The 21,376-nt window shown below is 41.0% G+C and overlaps 1 protein-coding gene across 1 annotated transcript in view; it reads left to right on the top strand.

Annotated features, from left to right (window-relative positions):
* The first annotated feature begins 5,851 nt into the window (after positions 1-5,851).
* The window catches only part of LOC137655571 (protein pellino-like), a 40,935-nt gene continuing 25,410 nt past the window's right edge, over positions 5,852-21,376 (top strand). The window contains exons 1-6 of the mRNA XM_068389472.1: positions 5,852-5,875; positions 6,133-6,246; positions 6,451-6,639; positions 9,140-9,238; positions 10,357-10,561; positions 10,913-10,923. Of these exons, the coding sequence (XP_068245573.1) occupies positions 5,852-5,875; positions 6,133-6,246; positions 6,451-6,639; positions 9,140-9,238; positions 10,357-10,561; positions 10,913-10,923 (642 nt within the window). The remainder of the gene's footprint in view (positions 5,876-6,132; positions 6,247-6,450; positions 6,640-9,139; positions 9,239-10,356; positions 10,562-10,912; positions 10,924-21,376) is intronic.

Raw genomic sequence — 21,376 nt, 5'->3', positions numbered from 1 at the left:
TTAAAAGGATTAAAAAAATAAATTAATAAAATTAATTAAAGCTTGTGGTATAATTCAATACTTGGTATAAATGTTTTCAAGTGCATGGTATTACAATTTTCATCAAGTATATCTTTTAAAGGTTTGTTCTGGAGTATATGTGTCCTCTGAAGATAAAAAGAGGACAATCTACTAAAAATGTTATTTTCATTAGTAAAATAAATTTTTGAATATACTTACCCGATGATCATATAGCTGTCAGCTCTGCTGCCCGACAGAAAAAACCTACGGGCGGAATACGCCAGCGATCGCTATACAGGTGGGGGTGTACATCAACAGCGCCATCTGTCGAGTAGGTACTCAAGTACTCTATGTCAACACAGAACCAATTTTATCCTCGGTCCACTGGGTCTCTATTGGGGAGGAAGGGTGGGTCCTTTAATTTATGATCATCGGGTAAGTATATTCAAAAATTTATTTTACTAATGAAAATAACATTTTTCAATATTAAACTTACCCGATGATCATATAGCTGATTCACACCCAGGGGGGTGGGTAGAGACCAGCATATATGTTAACCTTAAGAGCTAAGTATTCCGTATTTCATTTTAGCATTTCATTTTAGCAGTTATTCAAAATAACAAACATAAAATTAATAAGTACCTGGTAAGGAAGTCGACTTGAACAATTACTCTGCCTTTTTTAAGTACGTCTTCCTTACTGAGCCTCGCGATCCTCACAGGATGCTGAGCGACTCCTAGGAGCTGAAGTATGAAGGGCTGCAACCCATACTAAAGGACCTCATCACAACCTCTAATCTAGGCGCTTCTCAAGAAAGAATTTGACCACCCGCCAAATCAACCAGGATGCGAAAGGCTTCTTAGCCTTCCGGACAACCCAAAAACAACAATAAAAAGCATTTCAAGAGAAAGATTAAAAAAGGTTATGGGATTATGGGAATGTAGTGGCTGAGCCCTCACCCACTACTGCACTCGCTGCTACGAATGGTCCCAGGGTGTAGCAGTTCTCGTAAAGAGACTGGACATCTTTAAGGTAAAATGATGCGAACACTGACTTGCTTCTCCAATAGGTTGCATCCATTACACTCTGCAGAGATCTGTTTTGTTTGAAGGCCACTGAAGTTGCGACAGCTCTAACTTCATGTGTCCTTACCTTCAGCAAAGCATGGTCCTCCTCATTCAGATGGGAATGAGCTTCTCGAATTAAAAGCCTGATATAATAAGAAACTGCATTCTTCGACATTGGTAAAGAAGGTTTCTTAATGGCACACCATAAAGCTTCTGATTGTCCACGTAATGGATTAGTCCGTTTCAAATAGTACTTAAGAGCTCTTACTGGGCATAGTACTCTTTCTTGTTCATTTCCAACCAAACTAGCAAGGCTTGGAATTTCGAACGATTTGGGCCAAGGACGAGAAGGAAGTTCGTTTTTGGCTAAAAAACCAAGCTGTAAGGAACATGTAGCCGTTTCAGATGTAAATCCAATGTTCCTGCTGAAGGCGTGTATCTCACTGACTCTTTTAGCTGTTGCTAAGCAGACGAGGAAAAGAGTTTTCAAAGTGAGATCTTTAAAAGAGGCTGATTGAAGTGGCTCGAACCTTGCTGACATAAGGAATCTTAGTACCACGTCTAAGTTCCAACCTGGTGTGGCCAACCGACGCTCCTTCGTGGTCTCAAAAGACTTAAGGAGGTCCTGTAGATCTTTGTTGTTTGACAGATCTAAGCCTCTGTGACGGAAGACTGCTGCCAACATGCTTCTGTAACCCTTGATCGTGGGGGCTGAAAGGGATCTTTCCTTCCTTAGGTATAACAGGAAATCAGCTATCTGAGTTACAGAGGTACTGGTTGAGGATACTGATTTGGACTTGCACCAACTTCGGAAGACTTCCCACTTCGACTGGTAGACTTTGAGAGTGGATGTCCTCCTAGCTCTAGCAATCGCTCTGTCTGCCTCCTTCGAAAAGCCTCTAGCTCTCGAGAGTCTTTCGATAGTCTGAAGGCAGTCAGACGAAGAGCGTGGAGGCTTGGGTGTACCTTCTTTACATGCGGCTGATGCAGAAGGTCCACTCTTAGGGGAAGTGTCCTGGGAACGTCTATTAGCCATTGCAGTACCTCGGTGAACCATTCTCTCGCGGGCCAGAGGGGAGCAACCAACGTCAACCGTGTCCCTTCGTGAGAGGCGAACTTCTGCAGTACTCTGTTGACAATCTTGAACGGGGGGAACGCATAAAGGTCTAGATGGGACCAATCCAGAAGAAAGGCATCTATGTGAACTGCTGCTGGGTCCGGAATCGGTGAACAATAATTTGGGAGCCTCTTGGTCATCGAGGTTGCGAACAGATCTATGGTGGGTTGGCCCCACAATGCCCATAGTTTGTTGCATACATTCTTGTGAAGGGTCCACTCTGTTGGGATGATTTGACCCTTCCGGCTGAGGCGGTCTGCCATGACATTCATGTCGCCTTGAATGAACCTCGTTACAAGGGATATGTTTCGATCTCTTGACCAGGTGAGGAGGTCCCTTGCGATCTCGTACAACTTCAACGAATGAGTCCCTCCTTGCTTGGAGATGTACGCCAGTGCTGTGGTGTTGTCGGAGTTCACCTCCACCACCTTGCCTAGAAGGAGGGACTTGAAGCTTCTCAAGGCCAGATGAACTGCCAGTAGCTCCTTGCAGTTGATGTGTAACTCGCTTTGAACCCACATTCCACGTGCCCGAGCATTCCCGACCGTCCAACGTCGCACCCCAGCCCGTGTCCGATGCGTCCGAGAAGAGAAGGTGGTCGGGGGTCTGAACAGCCAGGGGCAGACCCTCCCTGAGGAGAATGTTGTTCTTCCACCAAGTCAGTGATGACTTCATCTTCTCGGAAATAGGAACTGAGACCGCTTCTAGCGTCTTGTCCTTTCTCCAGTGAGCAGCTAAGTGAAACTGAAGGGGGCGAAGGTGGAGTCTCCCTAACGCGATGAACTGGTCCAGTGATGAAAGTGTCCCTATCAGACTCATCCACTGTCTGACCGAACACCGGTCCTTCTTCAGCATGGACTGGATGCATTCCTGGGCTTGACTGATTCTGGGGGGCCGACGGAAAAGCCCGAAAAGCTTGACTCTGAATCTCCATTCCTAGGTAAACTATAGTTTGGGATGGGACGAGTTGGGACTTTTCTATATTGACCAGGAGACCCAATTCCTTGGTCAGATCTAGAGTCCACTGTAGATTCTCCAGACAGCGACGACTTGACGCAGCTCTTAAAAGCCAGTCGTCCAAATAGAGGGAGGCTCTGATGTTTGCTAAATGCAGGAATTTGGCAATATTCCTCATCAGTTTGGTAAAAACTAGAGGTGCCGTGCTTAGGCCAAAGCACAGGGCTTGGAACTGGTATACGACCTTCCCGAAAACGAACCTTAGAAAAGGTTGGGAATCTGGGTGGATGGGGACGTGAAAGTACGCGTCCTTTAGGTCTAACGAGACCATCCAGTCTTCCTTCCTGACCGATGCTAGAACCGACTTTGTCGTCTCCATAGTGAACGTCTGCTTTGTGACAAAGACATTCAGAGAACTGACGTCTAGCACCGGTCTCCACCCTCCTGTCTTCTTCGGCACTAAGAAGAGGCGGTTGTAGAAGCCCGGGGATTGATGGTCCCGGACTATGACTACCGCTCCCTTTTGTAGTAAGAGAGACACCTCTTGCTGTAAAGCTAGCCTCTTTTCCTCCTCTCTGTACCTGGGAGAGAGGTTGATGGGAGTCGTTGCTAGAGGGGGCTTGCGCAAGAATGGAATCTTGTACCCCTCCCTGAGTAACTTCACAGACTGTGCGTCTGCGCCCCTGTTCTCCCAGGCCTGCCAGTAGTTCTTGAGCCTGGCTCCCACTGCTGTCTGAAGAAGGTGGCAGTCAGACTCTGCCTCTGGAGGACTTGGAACCCTTCTTCTTACTCCCACGTTGACTTCCGGCACGAGCACCTCCTCTGCTGGAGGCTCTGCCACGAAAGGGCGGAATGAACCTTGACGCTGGTGTGTCCATCCTAGGTCTAGGTACGGAGGGCAAAGGGGTGACTTTGCGTGCGGATGACGCCACCAGGTCATGGGTGTCTTTCTGGATCAAGGAGGCAGCAATCTCCTTGATCAAATCTTCAGGGAAGAGACACTTCGAGAGTGGAGCAAACATCAGCTCCGACTTTTGACATGGGGTGACTCCAGCTGACAAGAAGGAGCAAAGGTGATCTCGCTTCTTGAGTACCCCAGACACGAAAGAAGCCGCAAGCTCACTAGACCCATCCCTAATGGCTTTGTCCATGCAGGACATGATGAGCATGGAAGTCTCCTTATCAGAAGGGGAGGTCTTCCTGCTCAATGCTCCCAAACACCAGTCCAGGAAGTTAAAGACCTCGAAAGCGCGGAAAACTCCCTTCATAAGATGGTCCATGTCCGAAGGGGTCCAGCAAATCTTGGAGCGTCTCATAGCCGGCCTGCGGGGAGAGTCTACCAGACTTGAGAAGTCGCCCTGGGCAGAGGCAGGAACTCCCAAGCCGAGAACTTCTCCCGTGGCATACCAGACGCTAGATCTGGAAGCAAGCTTGACCGGGGGAAACATGAAGGATGTCTTTCCCAATTGCTTCTTGGACTGCAACCACTCCCCCAGTACCCTTAAGGCTCTCTTGGACGAGCGAGCGAGTACGAGCTTCGTAAAGGCAGGAGCTGCTGACTGCATGCCTAAAGCGAACTCAGAGGGAGGTGAGCGTGGTGCTGCAGACACAAACTGGTCTGGATATAAATCCTTAAAGAGCGCAAGCACTTTCCTAAAGTCTAAGGAGGGAGGCGTGGTCTTGGGTTCTTCGATGTCGGAGTGTTGGTCATCAAGATGTGCAGCTTCATCATCATCAGAGATACCATCGTCTGAATGTTGAGGAGGAAGAGGCAACGGAGTAGGCTGGACAGCTGAGTCCGGCAGCACGGGTGCAAGCGTGGCTGCACTGGACCCAACATCATGCCACTGTTGGTCAGTCTGAGAACTGGCAACAACCAAAGCTGAGTGGGTGCGCAAAGAGTCTACACCCGACTGTGGAAGGATAGCGGAGACCACCGTGGGTTGCGGAGGCTGACGCACCGCGTCAAAACACGGCAGCCTAGCTCCACCCTCCTGTTGTTGTGGTAGCTCACGCACGGCAACGGAGTGCTCCGTGCGTCTGTGGGAGTCAGCATGCGTCTGGCAGGGTCGACTGCGCATGGGTGGAGGAGCTCTCACAGCCGGAGTGTGGGAGCAGGCAGCCTCAGCGTCTGCTGGGCACACAACCGTGGCAGGTTGTAGGTTAACAGGTGCAGCGTCAACCTTCTCCGCAGCCGGAGTGTGGGAGCAGGCAGCCTCAGCGTGAGCTGGGCGCACAACCGTGGCAGGTTGTAGGCTAACGGGAGCAGTGTCAACCTTCTCCGCACGAAACTCCTGCATAACCGCAGCTAACTGAGTCTGCATAGACTGCAGTAAAGACCACTTAGGGTCTACAAAAGCGGCAACAGACGGAGCTACTGTCCGTTGAGACTGAGGGTCTAAAACAGCGGGTGCGGCAACAGACGGAGTTACTGCCTGTTGCGGTACCACTTTGCCTCTCTTGGGAGGTGTGCAGTCGTCGGAGGACTGCAGCGAGTCCGAACTGACCCAGTGGCTACACCTGGGCCGTTGGACTTGCGCGGAAGGGACCGACTTGCACTTAATAAGCTGCGAGACCTTGGTCCAAGGTTTCTTACGAGAAACCTCTTCCGCAGACGAGAAGTAAATGGGCTCTCTCGTCTTTGTGTGGGTGGGGCGATCTTGGGTAGATACGCCCGAAACCACGGAGGGAAAAACGTCTGTTCGTTGTCATGGACAAACATGGTGAAATGAAGGTGAATACAGTACATAGTTCAGAGTTATTAGTTGGCATTGGAATCATTTAGGCATACTATGTTTACAGAATTAAATTCAAGGCAGAAAGGTCTATTTTATGATTGGAAGTTGTGTTCATATATTTGAAATAAAGTTGTAACACTACAGTACTGATTGCATTTCTGCATGAATGATTAAAGTTCCATCATAAAGGTATCGTATGTAATAGTGTATGATTTAATCAAATTACTAAAGCTGAGCTATTATGTCTTTTCAGGTAACACAGAGTACAATTAGTAGATTTGCGTGTCGGATAATTGCTCACCGAACAACGCGTGTCACTCAGGTTTATGCCGCTGGTTTCGATTCGTCAAGAAATATTTTTCTTGGTGTGAGTATCATGATAATGGTTTTCCTTGTTTTTTGATTGACTGTAACAGAAATGTATCATTACTCTTACTGTATATGTTCTTAATACTGTGGACTCTTAGAAAACCAATAAAATGTAAAAACAAAATCCGAGAAATGCTATTCATACACTAATTGAGTGAAGTTGAAATTTGATAACTTTCCTAAATGTTTTTCACTTTTCTAGGAGAAAGCAACCAAGTGGCAGAATAATGGTGAAATTGACGGGTTAACGACGAATGGCGTGTTAATAATGCATCCTCCAAATCAATTCTGTGGAGGTGAAGCAACACCTGGCATATGGAGAGAAGTATCTGTAGGTGGTGGGGTTTACGCCTTAAGAGAATCTCGGTCGGCACCGCAGAGGGGTATACAGGTAAATGTATAGAAGCGTCTAATTTGTGTAGGATTTTAGACAAATTTACATAAACAGTACCTTTAAAAAAAACAAAAGGAAGAGAAATAAGATAGAATATTGTGCTGAAGTATACCCTCAAGCAAGAGAACTCTACTCCAAGACAGTGGAAGACCATAGTAAACTAAGACCTAGGACCAGAGAACATTGGTTTGATTTTGGAGTGTCCTTCTAGAAGAGCTGCTTACCATACCTAAAGAGTCTATTATACCCTAACCAAGAGAAAAGTAGCCACTGAACAATTACAATGCAGTAGTACCCCTTGAGCAGGAAACAAATGTAGGTAATCTCAGTGTTGTCATGTGTATGAGGACAGAGGAGAATATGTAAAGAATAGGCCAGACTATCTGGTGCATGTGCAGGCAAAGGGAAAATAAACTGTAACCAGAGAGAAGAATCAAATGTAGTACTGTCTGGCTAGTCAAAGGACCCAATAACACTAGCGGTAGTATCTCGATGGGTGGCTGGTGCCCTGGCCAATCTACTACCTTGTAAGCAGGTAATTTATCTTGAACTTAATACTATACACAAAACTTGTCATATACATGTATAGTACTTCTAGATATGCTTCCCTAAATGGTACTCTAGCCTCACTTATGCCACCCACTGGATAGCTGGCGGTCCTTGCACGGTTCAGTCCCCAGACTCGTGTTTTGGTGTCTCCAAGGGAGCCCAGTCTCACCCATCTACTGATCTAGTGTATTTGCTTGAATGCCCTGGGTGTTGAAGGTACTACAGTACTGTGTCGGACCATTTTAATTTGCCTGAATATCCTTAAAAAAAAAAATCATCTATTATCAAGTGGAATCCAGTATTGGAGTGTTGTGTTTATCTAATAGTTGTTGGTACCTTTGAAGATAAGAAATTTTATGGTTCAATACAGCCTAATAATCTAATCAGACTACCATTTTACCTAGAGTTCTCTTCTTTCTGAGTAGACATTTGTCCACTACAACCGTAAAAGGCCATTGTCGTAGACTATGCTTCTATTGAATAAAATTGATATGTGACAGTATATACTGTATACTGAAACAAAGAAAAAGTGGTAGGAAGAAAATAACCACTGAATATATTCAGAGATAAATCTTTATGTTATGGACATTCTGTTCTATGTACTGTGTAGGTGAATGGTGCATTTGAAACCATATTGGCAGCATAAAAGCATCAATGATCCTTTCAGTTTAAGATTAAAAGAAATAAGACTTATTGTGACTACTGTATATGACCTCTCAACTGAATGGGGATGACAACTTTCTGTAAAGCAAGCAACTCTTATTATAATGGTGATATCCATTTTTTATGAAAAAAAGAAAAACAAACAGTGATGGTTCAGTGGTATTGTTGGTAACTTTTCACTGTGGTGGTCCCCATGTTTAAACCCTCGTCACATGTCTTGCTCACTAGATTTTCACTGCCAAATTGATCTTACTGTCCTTTTAAACTAGGGACTAGGCATTTGGGAATATATGTACTGTTTCTTCTGTTGATTTGCCAATTCTATTAATTGCTCATATTGGGGGAGAAAAGGCCTGGTTACTGAGCAGCACAATGTGTATGCAGTATCTATGGCTTTTATATGCATCTGCAGTAACCTCTTCCTTGCCATTATTGCTCATAGCTAACCTTTAATAAAGCACTTTGAACAGGTATCTTTATGGAGAAAGTTAAACATGAAAGCTTCACGCTTAAAATTCATGATTTGGTCTTTTAATATCCTGGAGGATAATTTTTTGCATAGTTTCAGAATGGAACAAGGCAGTTCTCGGTATTTAGCCTTTTTTGCTATTATGGCAGAACTATTGGCAATACTGTGTTTATAATTAGAAATGACAAATTTTCATATACTGTGCTGTAAAAGCAAATAATTTTCAGTACTGTAACTTGAAAAGCCATTGAACTCCACAGAGCCTCTGTCCCAAAAATATGTTTGTACAGTATAGTGTTAATCTTTTAGATATATAACATGTAACTGATGTGAATGTTGAAATAGAATATTTGTGCATCATAGAGGAATTGTGAACTTGAAACAAGTAGAAGAAACTAGATTTATATCGCTGTTCTTTTCAAGAGCGAAATGCAGCGCGGTAATTTTACTATTGTCCTGTTGATCTTTCTATTAATGTGCATAACCCCTGGATATTTATCTACCCCACGTGACAGCAATACTTTATTTTAAACTAAATCATAAAGAAATGATCTTGTTTTGTATGTGTAGATACTACCTGTTATAGTGAGGAATGTTGGTGATGTCATTTGCAATTGAATGTGTTAAGCAAATTGGTGATGAAACCCATAAGTAAAAATCTATTCACAAAAACAGTGGCAAGTGCTATATCATGAATAATTTTGTTACTTCTGTAAATTACCTATATTGTAATACTTAGTTAGTAAGAGCACTATGCAAAAGCCCAGTAACTTCAGAAATGGCTTGCTAATTTATATTCATTTGTGTATTGAGCAGATTGAGGATGAAACTCACATATTGAAAGACGGAACGTTGATTGACTTGTGCGGCGCCACGTTATTATGGAGATCGGCTGAGGGGCTTGGAAAATCTCCGGTAAGTTTGATAGTTTTTTTTGTGCGTTTGCATCTGGTAGTAGGAAATATCTCTAGTTCAATATGGCCCCTCCATTATCTTCAATTTTTAAGAGAGCTAAAATATAATGGAGCTAAATGAAATTTTTCCCAGATTTTTTTTTTACATACAGTAGTTGTCTTGGAATAGAATGTTTTGGACACTTTATTGTGGTGTTTGACCATTGTCTATATTGGAGCTCATAAATTTTTATTTTGGTTGTAGGGATTCGGATACAAGTAGGCTAATTTGCTGCCGGAATCCTGCAATGTAGATTATTTAAATGTTAAATTGAAATATTATTAAGTTAAAAGCTCATTGATGTAATTAGTGTTCAAGTATACCTTTGTATAGTTTTCTGGAGTTCGTTTGTATTGAAGCTCTATAGCTGAGTTGACACCATAATTTTCTTGTTTTGAGTATATTTGGTAAAAACTCACTGATAAAGGAAGTTAACGTAGCCATAAATGGTCCAGAAATAGTTATGGGCTTAATCTGGATTTGAGCATTAGTAATTTTCATGTAGGAAATGCGTTAAGATAGCAGGGAGTGAGACACTATCCCTTGAAAATATTCCTGTAATCAAGTTGGTCAGACAACAGGAGAAAGTATTGTGTGCATTAGATGCTTGATGCTCTACCTGATTGACTGATGCAGTTATGTCAACCTTCTTTTAACCCAGAACCCTTAAATGGACAAAAATGCAGATGTCAGGAAATTTACTATTTTTGAAGCTGGAATATGATTTAAAGTTTGTCAATTTTTCAAATTTTTTTTTAATCAAAACTTTGATATTTTTTATATACAGCTTATGATATCAAAGGGATGCCTTGCATGAGGAAAATTTGTGTGGTCCTAAAGCATTGTTATTCAACGATGTAATGAATTATTTCTTTTTAAGGAATTATGCTCATGCTGTGGTGTTTTGCATAGAAATGTGGCAAATTAAGACCATCAAAAGTCCCTTGACTTTTGATGCAATATTCAGGTTTCCTGAATGTACAGGAAACATTGAAGATATTTGAATTAGACTGTATTTTAAATGTTTATTTGAAAATTCCAAAGTATTAATATAAATCTCCATTAAAATTCCATTTCAGACCAAGCGACACCTTGAGCAAATGGTGGACGAGTTGAATGCTGGTCGACCGCAGTGTCCTGTTGGCTTGAACACACTTGTAATTCCCCGTAAGGCTACGTTGACTGCCACAGAAAAGCAACCTGTTGTGTACCTCAATTGTGGCCATGTGCAAGGCTTACATGAGTGGGGCCACGAAAAGGACTCAAACTCTCACACTTGCCCATGTGTCTTAAGGTAAAAGAATTAAGGTGAAAAGTGAAAATCAGTAAAAATATAGAAAAAATGGAGATTAGTACAGCATAGGAAAAAAATACTTATTTCCTCGTGAATATTCTGGGCATTGAAGTGTTAGTGGTTGCATTTAGTGAATGGGAAATTAGTGCTTCATTTGGTAATGTACTTCCGTTTATATGAAATGGGTATAATCCTCTGGTGTGCATTCCTAGGTAATTTTTGTATTTGCTCCCTGCTAACTCGGTTGATTGAGAAGGTAAAGTATGACGTCCTAATTTCCACCTGTGGAGGTACAGTATCTATTGTACCAAGTTCTGGTTACCATCAAATATTACATTTAGGTTGCATAAAGGTAAGGAACAGTACTATGGTTACGGTGCATATTCTCTATTGGATCTTCTTTATTCGGGTGTATACATTCTAACAATACAGTATGTATCTTGTCGTCTTTAAGAGAAAAAGCATCCAATAATCACAGTATAAAAAGCTGTTGTTTGTCCTTTAGGTTTATTTTAGTGTGTTCTAGCAAACAATTTTCAAAGATAATGCATGTTGAGTAAACTTTTGTGTAGAAGCATGAGAAATTTTAACAGTAGAATTTGTTATTGTCATTTTCACCTGATGTTCATATTGCTTCTTCTCTAGAAGCTGTTTGTTGACATTAACCGTAAAATTAAAAACTTCCTATCTTTAATTTCAATAGACATATGCCTCTGGTTAAGTAATGAGCCACCAGCAGTTATTATTATTATTATTACTGTATTATTATCAGCTAGGCTATAACCCTATTTGGAAAAGCAAGATACTATAATTATGCACAAGGGCTCCAAAAAGGAAAAATAGCCCAGTGAGCAAAGGAAATAAGGAATTAAACGATATGAGAAATAATGAACAATTAAAATAAAATATTTTAAAAACATTAACAACACTAAGCCTGATATTTCATGTATTAGCTATAAAAAAAATCTATGTCAGCCTGTTCAACATAAAAACATTTGCTGAAAGTTTGAACTTTTGAAGTTCTACCAATTCAGCTACCCGATTAGGAAGATCACTCCACAACTTGGTCACAGCTGGAATAAAACTTCTAGAATACTGTGTAGTATTGAGCCTCATGATGGAGAAAGCCTGACTAAATGCAGATTTAAGTGTAGTCCAACACATGTTCATGGGTTGTACCAGAAAGGTTTTTTTTATGATTAAATTGTATTCTTTTTTAGTTGAAGCATAAACTCTGAGCAAAAGCTCTAAACTTGAGTGTAGTTATTCCAAGTCAAATCTGATCTGTCACCCTTCCAAAGATGATAGGCTGCCTCCTTCCCCAAATAAGCACATCTACAAGCATCATTAAACCATGGATTGACCTTCACTCGGTACCTTAGCACACTAAAAGGGATATGCCTATTAATTATGTTGACTAGATTCTCATTCAAAGGGTCAATAGATCAGCACTATTATACAATTGTGACCAATAGTGCCAAAAGATCACTCAAAATCCAATTCCAGTCTGCGTGAAATTTCATATAACTCTTACACGAGTATAATACATCTGGGACTGGTTGCTCAGTCTCATTACTAATGAAATCAAGGCATGATCAGATGTCCCAACTGAAGCATCAACCTTACTTGTTATAACACCAGGGTAGTCTTTGTATATGAGGTTTAAGCAGTTACCAGACCTGTGAGTAGCTTCACTTACGATGTGCTCACAGCCTGATTCAGAGGCAAAGTCTAAAGCTATTAAGCCATGGCAGTTGGTGGGAGAAGCAGAATTTAACTACTCCCTATGGTGAACATGGAAATCACCAACAAAGACAAAAGAGGACTTTCCATCATCATCATGTATCTTAGCTATAATGGTAAGAAGGCAATCAAAGATAGAATCATCCATGTCAGAATTCCGGTATATCGAACAGAAATAGAAGTTGTTATGCCTGCCACAAGCTTTTATTACCTGAATCCCATGACATCCACATTCATAGCTGGATTTATGAGAAGCAGGGGACTTCGTCCTAATATACACTGCCATTCCCCGGGCTCAAGTAATGGCATCCCATTTCAAAATCATTGGCTTCTTAAAACCAGCTATAAGGAGTTCAGGTGAGTGCCTCATATTAGAAAACAAAGTTTCTGAGTGCAAAAGAATATCATATTGTCTGGACGCAACTGTAAGGTCTTGAATATTTGCACGAAGACCACGAATATCACAAAACTGTAGACGACATTGACGAAATCTAGGACGTACTGGTCCTGGATTTGGCTCAATGTCTCCAGACAGCATAAGAATTAATGATAATGAAAAAGATACATCATATTTAAAAACTAAATTAACAAGGTCAACAAAAACAATATTTACAGAAATGTAAATAAAGTGATTGATCAAACTCATAGACTGTAGAAAAAGTTGGAAAAACTGATCAACATGGGGCAACCATTAAATCGTGCAGGGCTAAATATCCTCCAAGATAGCCGTTTCAACTGAAGGGAGGACAGTAAAGATGGTTTTGAGAAGAAGAAATGCATGAGGAAAAGACAACATCTTGATAAACCACCAGGCATCCATGACCCTTCTATTAAGCTTGCCCAACACACCATTTAAAAAAAACAGAGGAAGATAGAAAAATAAGAAAGAATAGTGTGCTTGAGTATACCCTCAAGCAAGAAAACTCTAACCCAAGACAGTGGAAGACCATGGTACAGAGGCTATGGCACTACCCAAGACTTAGAGAACTATGGTTTGATTTTGGAATGCCCTTCTAGAAGAGCTGTTTACCATAGCTAAAGAGTCTCTTCTACCTTTACCAAGAGGAAAGTAGCCTCTGAACAATTACAGTACAGTAATTAGCCCTTTGAGCAAAGAAGAATTGTTTGGTAATTTCAGTGTTATGTGTATGAGGAATGACGAGAACGTGTAAAGAATAGGGCAGACTATTCGTTGTATGTGTAGGGAAAGAAAAATGACCCGTAACCAAAGAGAAAGATCCAATGTATTACTGTGTGTGGTCAGTCAAAGGATCCAATAAATCTAGCAATAGGATCTCAACGGGTGACAAGAAGCAAAAGGAGGGTATATATGTTAACATCAGGTGAGTATGTACATGGAAAATTTGATTAAGATTGTTTATTTCTGCGAATTTTCCTTGATGTTCACATTGCCAACTCCCACACACTGATGGAAGTCAGACACCAGTTAAGGAAAGAGATAATTCTAGACTTGACTGGCTTTGATTATTAGGGGTGTGGTGGCCTGGTGATTGGCAGACTTGGGTTCGAGTCCCTTTCGAACTCGTTAGTTCCTTTGGTTGCTGCAACCTCCTCATCCCTGTGAGCTAAGGATGGGGGTTTGGGGGAGCCTATAGTTCTATCTGCTGAATCATTAGCAGCCATTGCCTGGACCTCCTTGGTCCTAGCTTGGGTTTAGAGGGCCTTGGGCACTGATCATATGTGATATGGTCAATCCTTAGGGCATTGTCCTGCTTGATATGGCAATGTCACTGTCCCTTTCCTCTGTCATTCATGAGCGGCCTTTAAACCTTTAAAAGAGCCATCTCAAAATACATGTTGAGTTATAGGACTCAAGATTGTTTTTCTAGGGATATTTGTAGGATGAGAAAATTATCAATTTCCTGAACCCAAAATAGTTTATAGACCTCATTGACAGCAGCCACTATTGGACCTAGAGTCATATAATCTTAATAAGTAAACCAGGACTCTTCAGGATATTGTTTAGCAAATGACAATTTGGTATGCCAGTGACCTGCAACTAAAACTTTCCAAAGAATGTTTACTGCAAAAATTGATATTATTGCAGAACTTCTAATATGAACCTTGACTTTCAAGGCTTTTATTGGATTTGGATCCTATTTCTTGTGAGTTTCCTAATAATACTTAACAAAGAAATCTATTTTCTGATGAAAGGCTTGCAATAGACTCTTAGTTTTAACCTTCTTTTTTTTTCTTTCTTTTTCTGAAGGAAGACAGACAAAATCATCTAATGCTCCCTGAAGCCTACCTTAAAATATATGTCTTCTAGGATATTGTGTATTTAGCTGAAGCCAATGTCAATCGAAAAGTTTCAGCCACAAAGTCTAAAAATATAAGTGAAATATTTTCAAACTATTGAAAAGTTGAACCTTTTAAATACTATATAACTACATCCAAATTAAAGAAATGGATATGATTACTGGATGCCTTTTGATACTAGGGCTAAGAGCCCTAAGTATATATTTAGTGCCCTAAATGGGTATATCTATTCAGATATACATTCTCAGTACAGAATTAAGTATTGATCTATATCCCTTAATGGCTGAAATTGAATTTAAGAAAAATAAAAATTGAACCTTAAAGATATAACAATTGATACATACTTAGATTAGTACCACTCAAAATATTATTCTTGTTAGTTTTAGTTATTGATACATTCTTAGACTAGTACCACTCTAAATATAAATTCCAGTGTCTGATACAGAATAATGATCTATAAAAGGCAATCAAGAGGGTGCAAAATCTCATTGCTAATGAGAATACTTGGATAGTCTCTTATGTGGTTAGATGTATTGTGGTTGAGTTTGGATGAATCATCTTTGAAATTGATTGTCTGATAAGACCCTATTACAACAGAGGCCACAGATACGTGCCCCTTCCCCTTTGTGGCCAAAACTGGGCTATTAGAGTGTTCCTGCTTTTTGCAGAGATTCAGAACTTGTTAAACACATGCTGGATCTTGGTAAGCGAAGGGAACTTGTACAAGATCTAGATGTGACCATTTTTGCAACTGGGCATTGACCTTCCATGCTAAAGAATCCAGAACGGGTGAACAAAGCTCACTATTTTTGTTCACTGACATTGTAAACATACCTATAAACGGGCAACCCTACCATTTCCAAATTTCTAGCTATAATGATATAGTGACCATTTGTTTGGAAGTGATAAAGTATTCAGTATCCAAGAAAAAACTAGGGAGGAATGCTTATTCTTCTCAAACTGTGTGAAGATAAAGCTTATGAGGGTCAAGACAACTAGAATTGTCCTCCAACCCTCTGAAGCTTTGGGGACTAGGAATAACTTGTTGTAAAACACCCAGACCAGGGTTTAACACCTCGTTTCACAAATTTCTCTGGGGGGTTCACCGTTTCTTGTTGAAAGTCTGAGCTTTTATTGTATTTGTAAGATAACTCAGATACAGAACTAGCTTCTTGGACAAAGGATGATTTGAAGTTAGAGGAATCTAGTAACCTTCTTTGACTACAACAGCAACCACGGATCAAGAAGGTTTTTCCAATTTTGATGGGAATGGTAGAATCTTATACTGAAATTCTCCCTGAAGGATAATTGTAAGATTCTCTCATAAGATCTTGAAGTCCAGTTGACAACTCATCTGGAATGTCTACTTGATGGCAATCCTGACTTCCAATGCATGAAAGTAACTCCCAAGATTGAAGCTGGTTTTTTGAAGACAGAAAGATTGGTATTCCTAGAAAAACACCCAAAAGCATCTTGAGTTCTGGTATCCACCAGAGCATCTGCTTTGATCAATTTTTATATATCTACCACAAGCCCCAAAATAGTGAAGTTGTTTAAAAGAGCAACTTAGATTGCAGAAGTGAACAGGTGAAGCAACAGAAGGGTCTGAAGTGAATAAAGAATTAGAGGTTCTTTTACAGGATGTTGACTTTGTATTGCACAGTGAACATATAGAAACATTACTAAAAGAAACTTTGATACCACCAGACTTACCTTGAGAAAGTAGGTTAATGTTAGCAATGGGGAAGGAATGATCAGAATTACTGCCTTTAAAACTTTTGCAGGGCTACTGAGATAAACAAAGGGAGCTAATAAATAAGGAGCTTTTGGGGTTCATCACCATCAAAACTTGTTTGATTAAATGCTGTATTAAAGAATGGTACTTGCATGTCATTATCATCATTATCCCCACTTTAAACACCTAGCCTAGGCTTCTGGATTTCCCTCTGAAGTAAAAGCAAGTTTCATTTGTGCTTCAAGCTTGAAAACACTTCCATGGAAAGAACATAGAGCCATATGCACTTCTTGCAAGTTTTTTTTTTCTATCACAGTACTGTTCCCATAATAGATAACAAATCCAGAGAAAGCTATCTTGAAATTCATTAAAACATATTACAATTTGGAGCCTGGAGAACTTACAGTTTTCTCAACAGATGCAACAGTAAGATTGAAATAACAAAGAGCTCCTGGCACATCACTGCTTCGTTTCTTACCATTAACTACTAGTCTCTCATTACATTACTCTACTAAAACTAACCACTGGTGTTTCATTACTTTACTAGTCATTTTTCTATTGAAAGGAAAGATGGAAAAATTTTAAAACTTTTGTGTGTAGTTATCAATAAACCAAATTTCTAGAAAAGCAGCAACATAAACATCAGGGAAGGTTTATAAAAATAAGGTCATATTGAAGAAAAGAACCATTTGTTTTGTGCAATGCGAGGGACGTTAATTTGGTAAATCCATTCATCCTATGTTCTTGTGGTCCTTCAGAACACGCACCAGGAATCTTTAGCAAATACAGATATTAAGTTTTAACACGAAGCCTATATTTGGACTTTTACAGGCAATGTTGCTGTTGGACTTTACACTCAAGAGCTTTTTCTCCTGTGGTTTGCATATTCAAACTGGGGTAGTGACATTCATGCTCTCTGGTAGATACAGTAGCTTAAATTTTCAGAGGTTTGCTGTTAGTAGATTATCTCCTGGTAAAGACCTAAAATTCCAGACAGTAGGTATTGTTATACAGTACAAAGTGCTTTACTCCTGTCACTCATGAAAAATACTACTATCTTGGGTGAGAAAAGGGATTTTGACGAAGGAAAAATCTATTTCTGGGCTCCGAGCTGTGCCGCCCAGTGAAATACTCCTAGAGCACTATTTCTAAGGAATATAACTGCTATATATTACCAGAGAAAAAAAGCATAGGAATGCCAGGTTGAACCCAGCTCGCTCACCTATATAAGGTGTCGGTATAAAATACTGGGGCGTGATAATTCACAACCAGAGGTCTCGCACTATTTAGATATCTCCTCTTCAAAATCCCCGCCACAGCGAGGTGCCGATCAACACTACTACCACTAACCCAACCCACGCCAGTGACGTCACTCCTTTATAGCACTTGTTGTTATTAAGTCCAACATGTTTTTTCTCGTGTTTACCCTTGGATTTATCATTATTTTATAATCGATGGCCGATTCCCTAGATACCCCATCGAAGTTAAGTACTTTATCCATGAGTTTTAGCGAGATTGAGCAGTGTAACCTCTGTTTTTATTAATTGAGAAGTGTTTATATATGAACGGCGTCCCCGTTCTTACCGTTCATGGTTCGGCTCTGCCCTTTTTCTTGTTAGTTCGTCCGTCATTAATATTTGTTCGAACTTTTAGGAGTTTTTTCCTTACATTTATATAGTACACCGTCTTTTTGCTTTCATCTAGCATTAATTTTATGTTATCCTATGATATCAGTGTTAGCGTTTCATCAAGGAGTAGGTTATGTTGGTATGCCTGCATTCGTGCATGTTGGTGGATTGCGTCACCATTGAGATTGTTTCGCTAGTTCTAGGAAGACGACCATCTCACTTATTATTATTAAACCTTTTAGTTTTATCACGCTCCACCTAGTTTTACATTTGGTTCGAGTGGGACTCTCGCGTTGTTTTTACTGTTCGATCTACCGCTTCAGTAACTAGGTTGGTACCCCTGCTTTCCATCTGCTGATGGCGTCATGCTTCCTCCCCTACCACTCGCCCGAGTCCCTCTCTCGCCATATTATTTCTGAATGCCTAACCTTACTTACGTGATTTCGCTTTTAATTCATTAATTATGTTTATGTATTTGTGCATTGATATTATATTTATTGCTTTACTCCGTTATGATCATATTTTTGGGATTTTCATGTCATGTTGAGGGGATCTCCAGTTGGTAGACCTGTCTACCACTACGCACTGGTGATTCCCCGGTATCATTCCCCCCCCCCCACAGGTTGGGGAGGCTATTCCATCCCCCCCTCCTCCAGTGTATACCCTTCCTCTCACTCGATGGTTGTTGGTTATGACATACGGGTCAAGTATGCTTGTTCCTCAGTCTTCCCTCAACGTTCCGACATATTGAGGACTGAGTGTACCCACGGGGTGTGACTTAGTCTCATTCATTCACACCGGGCGGTTTCGTCTCCCCCCCTCCCGTCGCCCCGATTGGCCATCGGTCGGGGGAGGGGGAGGGCCGGGACCACCGGGGACTATCACACGTGATTAGTCGGTATAACTGCACCTTGGTGTAACCTTTGCTTTTAGCTCGGTATAACTGCACCTTGGTGTAACTTTTGCTTTTAGCTATGGTTGTAAGAATGAGCACTTATATTAGGAGTGTTCCCACCTACGGTACCTCCTGCTATTATCGTCCGCATAGGACTTATTAATATCCCATATCATTATATTATATTCTACATGAATCATTACCTTCGTCCCGGTACCTCCGGTTGGGTAGTGGGGGTTCCATTGGCTCCCCCCGCGCTCTCCCGTGGTACCCTCCCGTCATCAGACATCGGAGCCTCCGGGCTCTTAAATACAAGATCTGTTGACACTGACACAGTTTTGATTAATTTCCTCCCTCCGGGAGCCCTATTCAATTACAGACATTAGTTTTAGATCATAACTGGAGTTTTCTATTTATGTATTTTAAGGATGTATCTTAGGTTACTTTAAGTTTACTTTAAGTTACTTTAAGTTTACTTTAAGTTTACTTTACCAACCCTGTTCCCCGGCCCCGGGGGCCCCGGAACTAGTTATGATTATAATTATTCATCACTGTTTTTTGCATCCTTTTTCATCCCTTTTTATTTTATACCTCCCTGGTAATGACGGGATGGTATATTCCTCGCTATGACAATATTATTTCATTGATAATCTTAACTTATTACGGAATTGTTTCAACAATGTCTGTTAATTTTTATAATTTTTTCCCCGGTTACTATACCGGTTCGTAATTTTGTTCATAGCCTTTTGTCCCGGTTTCATATCGGTCTACTTTAAGAACCCGGAACACCCGGATCCTTTTAGGTTACTAACCTATTATGGGACACTCACGTATCTTTATTTTATTCTATACTTCCCAAGTAGCAACGGGATAGTATATTTCTCGCTATGACAATATTTTTTCATTGATAATCTTAACTTATTATGGAATTGTTTTAACAAAGTCAGTTAATTTATGATAAGTTTTTCCCCGGTTACTGTACCGATCTGAAATTTTGTTCATAGTCTTTTGTCCCGATTTCATATTGGTCTAATTCAAGAATTCGGAGCATCCGGATCTCTTTAGGTTACTGACCTGCTATGGGATACTTATGTATCTTTATGTTATTCTATACTTCCCCAGTACCGACGGGATAGTATATTTCGCGCTATGACAATATTATTTCATTGATAATCTTCACCTTTTATGGAATTATTTTGACAATGTCAGTTAATTTATGAAAAGTTTTCTCCCCGGTTATTATACCGGTCCGAAATTTTGTTCATAGCCTTTTGTCCCGGTTTCATACCGGTCTATTTTAAGAATTCGGAACACCCGGATCTTTTTGGGTTACTACCCTACTATGGGACACTGTAGGTGCCCCTGTCGTTACTATCTATAATTATAACTTCGGATATATTATTTTGGGATTTTCATTTTATTTCCTTTGTGATTGATCGATTTAAACATTTATTCTCGATCTATTTATTTTACATTCCCAACGGAGTTACCTTGTTCATTAGTAACGATATACCCTCTTTCGGAGCTCGCAGTCTTCCATGACTTCTACCTTGGCGACTCTTTAGATCTGGGTTGGCGGGTTTGCCTGGAGTGTCAGGGCAAAGAGACCCTGTGTCTCTTCCTTTTAGGGTTTTCAAGGAAGCACGTGGCTGATGTCGGGCCACGTCCCGTTGTCCCTAAAGTTAAAGCTACCTGCCAGCCCCTACCAAAGACTCACAGGTCTTCCAAATCACCAAACCAGTTAAGACTTCTCTTGGGTCGAGAGCGAAGCCCGGCCTGAAACCTACGACCCCGGAGGCTCCCTTCGATCCGGCAGCCCTTTCAAGATTGATGCATGGCCTCTCGTGGCATGGTTAGTTTCAACCTGACCTTTCATTAGAGGAGGCCAGCGACCGATCCCAGGGATGAGGTAGAAATTTATTTCTATTTGAACACGATGTTGTGTTGATATTTATCCATATATATACATATATATATAATTTACGGACCCCTGTAGCTCACTGGCTCAAACCTCGTGTCACATACCGAGTCACCACGAATTATATGATGAAAGATTCCTGGTGCCTCTGTTAACTTGACAATTGAATGAAATTATTGCCCATTAGGGGGAAGAGAGAGTGCTAAACCAGATAGCCTCATACAGGGTCTCATTTGTTATGGGCTACCTCAACAGCACAATATATCATCCCGGATGCCTCTAAGCTCCCGGAATTCGTCGAAAGCAATCCGTGGAAGGCGTCCTTGCGCTCTCCCTTCAAAGATGGTATGTTAACCATCGAAGGGTTTGGCACCCGGACTGTAGAAGATTTTGAATTCTACCCGCCGGGTCTACAGTTCCCTCTCTCTGGTTTCGCATGCCTTACCGACGAGACACTCGTAAGGTTTGACAAGGTCCCCAAAGAAATCAAAATGTACCCAAAGGGGCAGGCTCAGTCCACCTGGGTCCGGCCCTTAAACGAGTGGGAGTGTGTTAACACTACGTTAACACCTCACAAGAGCCCGTACACGATGTTTCTAGTGGAGG

The sequence above is a fragment of the Palaemon carinicauda genome, chromosome 16 (genome assembly GCF_036898095.1).
Source record: "Palaemon carinicauda isolate YSFRI2023 chromosome 16, ASM3689809v2, whole genome shotgun sequence".
NCBI lineage: Eukaryota > Metazoa > Arthropoda > Malacostraca > Decapoda > Palaemonidae > Palaemon > Palaemon carinicauda.
The sequence above is the reverse complement of the archived record's forward strand: the minus strand, read 5'-3'. Positions and strand labels throughout refer to the sequence as shown.